The following is an 8,618-nucleotide window of genomic DNA, read 5'->3' as shown; positions in this document are numbered from 1 at the left end:
ATCTTTTGTATCTTCCTTCTACATCCCATGTTATACAAATCCTCCAATGAGGGAAGAGAACATCCGCTGATCTTTTGTGCCCTTTTTATCACTCTTTGGAGTGCCCTTTTCTCCGCCTCTGTACAACTAAACCACACACAGAGGCAATAGGATAAAATGCTCTCTATAGAGCTTTGATAGAAGGCAACCAACAGACTCTCTGGCAGTTGTTGTGATAGAATAGAATAGAATAGAATAGAATAGAATAGAATAGAATAGAATAGAATAGAATAGAATAGAATAGAATAGAATAGAATAGAATAAATATTGGAAGGAATAGAATAGAATAGAACAGAACAGAACAGAACAGAACAGAACAGAATAGAATAGAATGGAATTGGAAGGAATAGAATAGAATAGAATAGAATAGAATAGAATAGAATAGAATAGAATAGATATTGGAAGGAATAGAATAGAATAGAATAAATATTGGAAGGAATAGAATAGAATAGAATAGAATAGAATAGAATAGAATAGAATAGAATAGAATAGAATAGAATAGAATAGAATAGAATAGAATAGAATAAATATTGGAAGGAATAGAATAGAATAGAATAGAATAGAATAGAATAGAATAGAATAGAAAACAGCTTTATTGTCACTTTGAAATGTACACTGATCGGCATACATTAAAATGAAATTTCATTGTATACAGCTCTCAAAGGGTCACTGCCTCCAATATATACTACATGAACATGACAAAATAAATACAAAATTATGTATGTACCCACATGTACTGTATTATCTATCTATCTGTCATCTATCATCATCTATCTACCTACCTACCTACCTACCTACCTACCTACTTGTATCTATCTATATCATCTCTATCTACATCTATTTATCTATTTATCATCTATCTTAGTCTGCCTATCTAGAATTTCTGTTGCTAAGCGAGATGGTTGTTAAGTAAGTTTTGCCCCATTTTACAGCCTTTCTTCCCACAGCACTTAACTGAATCACTGCCGTTGTTAAGTTTGTCACCTGGCTGTTAAATGAATCTGGCTTCCCCGTGGATTTTGCTTGTCAGAAGGTCGCAAAAGGGGATCACGTTAACCCCTGGGAAACTCTGCAACCATTGTAAATATGAGTCGGTTGCCAAGTCTCCAAATGTTGATCATGTGGACCCTGGGGATGCCACAACGGTTGTAAGTTTGAAAAAGGGTCATAAGTCACTTTGTTAGTGCCATTGTAACTTTGAACAATCACTAAATGAACTGTTATAAGTCGAGCACTACCTGTATTGTAGAATTCCCTAACAAGAGCCCTGCTGGTGCAGTGGTTAGAATGCAATATTGCAGGCTAATTCTGCCGACTGCCAACAGTTCGATCCTGACCGGCTCCAGGTTGACTCAGCCTTCCCTCCTTCCGAGGTCAGTAAAATGAGGAGCCAGATTGTTGGGGGCAGATAGGTTGACTCTTTAAAATACGAGGGAAGCAGTATATAAGTGCTATTGCAATTCCTCCCTCCCTTCCTCCCTTCCTTCCTTCCTTGTGGTGCAGTGGTTAGCTGATTCTGCCCACTGCCAGCAGTTTGATCCTGACCTGCTCCAAGTTGACTCAGCCTTCCCTCCTTCCGAGGTGGGTCAAATGAGGACCCAGATTGTTGGAGGCAAGAGGCTGACTCTGTAAACTGCTTAGAGGGGGCTGTAAATGCAATTGCTATCATCCCGTCCAAATTTTCCCCGTGGCCGATCTTGCTTAGCTTGCAAGCTTAATCTAGGCCACTTGCTGGCGGAGACCAACTGATACTAAATATTTTATAAGGCTTTTTCATTAAGTCTGTGCAAGATCAAGAGAGTCAAAAGACAAACGGCTGGAAAAGTCCCAACCTCAGCACAGCATCCTGGAGACTCAAAAGACCTTCCACCGAGTTTAAGATGCAGCTAACGTCAAAGTGGGTGACCAATGACTTACTCGCCTGGCACACGGGAAGGACTATAAGTATCCACAATGTAGTGCTTGAACATCGATCGGTCAGATCTCCGGACAAAGGAGGAGGACTGAAGAACGCATTGGAGGTGAGCAGATATATATATATTGATTGCTAAGCTTCTCTTAACAAGTTGGCATCTTCTTAGCAACTTGGATTAAAGCAGGGACATGAAACTGGATGTTCAAATGGGCAAGATATATTTATTGCAATTGCAGGCAATGTTAGATTGCAAAGATGCAACACTCCCTGGGTTGCATTACGATGTTTTTCCCCCCCACATCCTGATCAGGGAGACATGGGTGGCTGCTGAACCTGTTTGCACAGGTGAAAGGAATTGCCTGTGTAGCCTTGCAAAACCAGGTCATGGATTACTGAAAGAAGCAGGGTGTTTGCTGTTAAACCAGGATTGGGTGGTAGCAATGGGCCCATTTTCTTGTCTCGTTCTTTGCTCAATTTCGGTGGTTGTTCTTTGCTTAGTGTGTAGCAGATGTTTTGGGTTTTTTGTTTTTTGTTTAAAAAAGAAGATACTTCCTTCTTAGGGACAGCTAGGCTCTTGAACCAATTGAAGTGAGCAGTAGAGGCTGTGAAAGAAAAGGGAGACAGGGGGAGGGAGGAAGAAGGAAGGAAGGAAGGAAGGAAGGAAGGGAGGGAGGGAGGGAGGGAGGGAGGAAGATGGATGGAAGGAAGGATGGAAGGAAAGGGAAAAGGAAAGGGAAAGAAAGAAAAGAAAGGGAAAGAAAGAAAGAGAGGGGGAAGGAAGGAAGAAGAAAGAAAGAGAGAAAGAAAAAAGAAAGAAAAAGAAGAACTAAGGAAGAGAATGAAAAAGGGGGAAGGAAGGAAGAAGAAAGAAAGAAAGAAAAGGAAGGAAAAGAAAAAGAAAGAAAGAAAGAAAGAAAGAAAGAAAGAAAGAAAGAAAGAAAGAAAGAAAGAAAGAAAAAGAAAAGAAAGGGGGAAGGAAGGAAGAAAAAAGAAAGAAAAGAAAAGAAAAGAAAAGAAAAGGAAGGAAGGAAGGAAGGAAAGAAAGAAAGAAAGAAAGAAAGAAAGAAAGAAAGAAAGAAAGAAAGAAAGAAAGAAAGAGAAGAAAAAGAAAAAGGGGGAAGCAAGGAAGAAGAAAGAAAGAAAAGAAAAAAAGAAAGAAAGATGGTTGTGGGGCCAGCTATATAGATTGCTACCAATAAAAGAGAATATTTTTAGTTCAGGGTTGAAATGAGGGCTCCCTGGTGCTCTGAGCTGGATTGTTTTCTTGCAGACATTGCATTACCCAACTAGGTCACATCATCAATGCTGCAAGGGAGTGGGGTTGGAGGAGGAGGAGGAGGCCTGTGGGGTCTTTGGTGCTCTCTGAGCTTGGTTGTTTTCTTGCAGACATTTTATTACCCAAACTAGGGAACATTAACAATCAGAAAGCACCCAGGAGCCTCAGTCCACATTGATGCCTTGTATTTGCTCAGCATTGGAAAAATGAAGAAATACCATCAGATGAAGAGATAATGAAGAAGATATTGGGCTGTGCAGAAATGGACAGACTCACACTGAAGATTAAACAGAAAGAAGATACTGAATACTGACAAACATGGAATTTATTTTACAAATGGCTGGAAAAAAAGGGATAAGGTTTAGGAATATAATTTGTATTGTTAAGCAAAAAATAGCCCTGACAACACGATGTTTATTAAGCACTAATTAAATGTAATAGTAGAAAATCAATAAAACTTTATTTTTAAAAAATGCTGCCATGGGGAGGAGAACATCTTGAGATGATCTCGAGGGACAGAAGAAAAACTTGGTCGCTATCTCCATCATTGTGTTGTCAGGATTCCGACAATTGCCCTAATTGAATCATGTGCCTCAAGCCAAGCTTCAAAAGCAACCAGAAGATTTATTAGGAACAACATGTCCGGCATGAACCTGTATGAAGCCAACTCTGGCATATGTAATTTGCTCTGCGACCCTGTTTCCCCCCCTCCCCCCTGGGTGTGTCATAAATCAGATTCTCTAATGAAGCACCTTCACAGGCTGGGTGTTGTCAATCACATTCTCCAATTAAGGATTTTCGTGGACAGAAGATCCGGTAGCTTAGCCACAATCTTTGTAAGTGAAGAGTTGGAATGTACTTCTGATTTTAAACTGCCGCACTACTACTTCAGATTTCTTTCCCCCTCCCCCTTGTTTATGGCAACTCGAAAACAGGCGTAGGGATGCTTTACGAGTTGGCATGTGTTTCTCTTAATATGACAGGGTTGAGACTTTGAATGCTGACGGTAACCCTGCCAAGAAATATTTCCAAATTTCCATTCTTCCCCATCTATCCAGATTCCACAGAGATAGCGGGGTTGAAGATCACATTATGGTGTACGGAAGATCCCTCCTGGTCTTCTTCTGCATCGTTTTTGCTATTGGTGTGCAACTGACAAGAGCTCAGCACTGGTCCTACGGCTGGTATCCTGGAGGGAAGCGAGAAATTGCGCTGCTCCCTGGAAACCTTGAGGTACGATCTGCTGTCCACATTGTTCATTCCAGGTGTGTTTAAACAGATGTTCTTATCCTCAGGTAGCTGGCTAGTCAAAGAGGATGGAGGCTGTGGATCAATTCTTTGGGTAGTTGTCAGCACAGGGAAGACAGGCCTAAATCTACTGTGTAATTTTCTCTTCCCATGTCTCATTTCCAGGACTCTGAAGAGACCAAACTTTGTGATGGACAAGGCTGCCCATATGTGAAGGTTGCTAGTGATAAAGTGGTGAAGCACTTACTGGTAAGGAGTTGGGTTTTGTCTATGGAGAACCTTGATCATGTGAAGAGCTTGCAGCAATCCAACCAGCACACAAGTAAATAATTCAGCAGGATTCAGCAGGATAAAGATCTATCTATATCTATAAAAGCAAAATACCCCTCACGCATCATCACAAAATCTCCAGAACTGTAAAGCCCACAAACTTGAAATTTGGCACCTATGTTCCTCTCGGTTTCTAGGTGCTCACTAAGAAAGGATTCTTCTAAATGACCATCAGAGCATTTAGTATTTCCTATATTTTTATTATTAACACGCTCTGATGCTAAGGAGTCCTACTCCCCCTCCCCACCTGGAAAGAAATCTGTTCCAAATGCAAAACACAAGCAGAGGAGAGGAGTTTCCATTTCAGAGCACCAAGCAGCTTGAGTCCAGAACAGTTGAGCTAAGCCACACCCAGACTCCTTGCTGTCTCCTTCTTGCTCACACAGCAAATCCTGTTTCAGTTTCCAAACAGCCCTCAACTCTCTCACACACTGACTGGACAATGAATACCGATGGATGCTGGTAAGCAGAGGCAGAATTTCCCCCCCTTATTTTCCTCCCCAAAAACTAAGCCTGGCCACATAGTTTCAAAGTGAAGCACGGGTATCGAGCTATAATATACAGTATGATGCATGTATACAATACCCATGCAGCAGAAAGCAGAACTCAGAATCCAGAAGTCATAGTCATAGAAGCAATATAAACACAGAAGCAAAGATCCAAGGACAAAGTAACTCTTATATACAGAGCAGTAATCTAAGCCAAGCCCTGATCCATCTCCCATGGCCCACAACAGGTGCGGTTTCTTAGTCACCATAACAGTTCCCATTGGCTGACTTGTTGTTATGGCTATCCTAGCTCATATGATCTCACTATATAAAAGCGAAATACCATTTACACATCATCACAAAATCTCTAGAACTGTAAAGCCTGCAAACTTGACATTTGGCCGGTCTGTTCCTCTTGGCTTCTAGGGACTCCCTAAGAAAGGATTTTTCAAAACCACCATCAGAGCATTTAGAGTATTTCCTATATTATTATTATTAACACCAGGGGTGGGATTCAAATTTTTTAATAACTGGTTCTGTGGGCGTGGCTAAATTGGTGGGCGTGGCTTGGTGGCTATGTTATTGGCTGGGCATGGCCAACTCAACATCACTCACATCGAGGCACGCATCTCCTCGCCTGGCCTCTCATGACTGTGGGGATGCTGCAACAGTCGTAAGTGTGGAAAACGGTCATAAGTCACTTTTTTCAGTGCCATTGTAACTTGGAATGGTCCCTCCACACAAGCAAAGGACCAGCAAAGGAGGGGGGAAAAAACTCCAGAGAAGTTCCTGAGACAGGAAGTCCAGTCCTGCCAAGAATGTAATAAGGGTCAACGGAGAGGCAGTTTCTGTAAGCAACACCAGAATGTTTCCTTCCTGCCTTCCTTACAGGATTAGCCCAGGAATTTCTTCTAACAACCAATTGTCAAAACTGCTTAGAAGGTTAACAACGGGTTCTGGCGAATAGGTGCGAACTGGTAGAATCCCACCCCTGGCTCTGATGCTAAGGAGTTCCACTGCCCCCCCACCTGAAAGGAAATCTCTTCCAAAGGCAAAACACAAGCAGAGGAGAGGAGTTTCCGTTTCCGTTTCCGAACACCAAGCAGCTTTAGTACAGAACACTTGAGCTAAGCCACGCCCAGGCTCCTTGCTATCTCCTTCTTGCTCACACAGCAAATACTGTTTCAGTTTCCAAACAGCCCTCAACTCTCTCACCCACTGACAGGACGCTAGCCAGATGAATACCGATGGATGCTGGTAGGCAGAGGCAGCAATTTTTATCCCCTTATTTTCCTCCCCAAAAACTAAGCCCGACCACATGGTTTCGTAGTGAAGCACAGAGATCCAGCTAGTTTCTTATATACTGACAAATCTCCCAGGTCGTAGTTCTCCCCAAAGATGTTTTTTCCAAAAGGCAGCTGAACTTCCTTTTCCTTGAAAAACCTTTCGCTTCACATCCAAGTTCTAAAGAAGCTTCTTGGATGAAAAGCGTAACGTTTTCCAAAGGGGAGGGGGGAAAACCCAAGTAAATCCACTTGATTTTTGGGAAAAGCACCTTTGGGACAAACCCTCAGATTCTTAAGTCTGCTTCTTCTGGAGATGATGATGCCACTTGATGTAAAGGTCCATTGCAGGAGAGCTTCTCGGCACCTCTTTGTGTGATAAGTTAAGATGGGTCGTAGGATGGCCTTCAAGGAGATGAACGCCCTCTTCACATTCTGACATTATCTGAGGAAATGGGTTGTCCAAGGAGCGAGGCATCAAGACAGTGTCGGAGCGTTTGCAGTGTGACTGCTATGATGAGAAAACCCAGGAGCAAAACACAGCACACAGAGACTTCAGACCTTTAACAGTGGCTTATATTCAAGACGTAGGCAGAAATATACTGCATGTGTGGTAGGTAAATACCTGACAAGCAATCTATCTTCTTAACTCTACACGGAGAACTCTGCAATGGATACTGGACACAAGGAGAGAGAGAAATATGCCTACTAATGGCTGCCTTATATAAACACCTCTTAAAGAGGTAAAACTTCTGTGGACTATCTGTATATGAATATGCCAGTTCAGGCGATGTTATTTTTATATTGCTACTTTGGGTTCTTCCTGAGGCTATTCCAGTTAATCCAAAGGATGTCAAGATAGGTGTATAATTTACATTGTTCAGTCCATGTACTGTGATTTGCTTTTATTTGAGAAATGTATGTATGTGTGTGTGTGCGTATGTGTGTATGCATGCATGTATGTATGTATGTATGTTTGTATTCTTCTTTTAAAGTTAAAAATACAGCAATACAATAAATTCTGTTGATCACAAGACCCGTATTTTCAATTTTATCAGGCTGGGATCCTGACTGGACAACTTCAGAAAAAGAAATGAAAAAAGAAAGAAAAAAAGAACCCCTTTTTTGAGGAAGATGGGCGGCCTAGGAACATAAACTATAAATATATAAATGAAATATAAATAAACAAACAAATAATAGTTTGTGTGCTTTTGGAAATGATTCGCTCCTGAACAGCTTTTTCCCCCCTCTGACATCTTGTTGATGTTACATCCTGAGATCTTCTGAACCATAAAGCCGACATTAGATTCCCTATATCCATGATGGTGAACCTATGGCACGTGTGCCACAGGTGGCATGCATGCAGAGCCATTTGTGCCGGCACGCAAGCTGCAGGCAAACTTACCTCACTGGGTATGCGCGCGCCTCACAGCTGATCTTTGGCCCGTGTGAGGCCCCTTTCGGCCTCCCAAAGGCCTTGAGGAAGGCTTCTGCAGGCTTCTGCAAGTTTTGCAGGCTGAAAACTAGCCCTGTTTCGTCACTTCCGGTATTTTCGGAAAAACAGGAAGTGATGAAACGGGGCTAGTTTTCAGCCTGCAAAGCTCTCAGAAGCCTGCAGAAGCCTTCCTCAAGCCTTTGGGAGGCCAAAAAGGGCCTCACACGGGCCAAAGATCAGCTGTGAGGCGCAGTGCAGGTAAAGGGGTGGTGGAGGGTAGGACTGCACGCGCATGCGTAGGGAGCGTGGGGGGGCATGCATTGCCTTCTGGGTGCTGGCACACAAGCGCAAGCAGATATTTTAACAGCAGATAGAGTTGGAAGGGACCTCGTAGGTCATCTAGTCCAACCCTCCACCCGAGCAGGAGACCCTACACCGTTTCTGACAGAGGGCAGTCCAGTCTCTTCCTGAAAGCCTCCAGGGATGAAGCTCCCACAACTTCCGAGGGCACCTTCTGTTCCATGGGTGGATTGTTCTCACTGTCAGAAAGTTTCTTCTTATTTCCAGATTAAATCTCTCCTTGGTCAGTTTCCATCCTTTATTC

General features: G+C 42.6%; 1 protein-coding gene across 1 annotated transcript; it reads left to right on the top strand.

Moving 5' to 3' along the window:
- Positions 1-3,654: 3,654 nt before the first annotated feature.
- On the top strand, positions 3,655-7,924 carry LOC113430938 (progonadoliberin-2). Its single transcript, XM_087965852.1, has 3 exons — positions 3,655-4,463; positions 4,644-4,727; positions 7,638-7,924. Exons 1-3 carry the CDS (start codon positions 4,323-4,325, stop codon positions 7,674-7,676), a joined length of 264 nt encoding a protein of 87 aa, XP_087821978.1. The 5' UTR covers positions 3,655-4,322; the 3' UTR covers positions 7,677-7,924.
- The last annotated feature ends 694 nt before the right edge of the window (positions 7,925-8,618 follow it).

The sequence above is a fragment of the Notechis scutatus genome, chromosome 4 (assembly GCF_049901735.1).
Source record: "Notechis scutatus isolate UNSWTSFEM ecotype Mainland chromosome 4, rNotScu1.2, whole genome shotgun sequence".
Classification (NCBI taxonomy): Eukaryota; Metazoa; Chordata; class Lepidosauria; order Squamata; family Elapidae; genus Notechis; species Notechis scutatus.
Note: the sequence above shows the minus strand (reverse complement) of the source record. Positions and strands in the feature narration are given on the sequence as shown.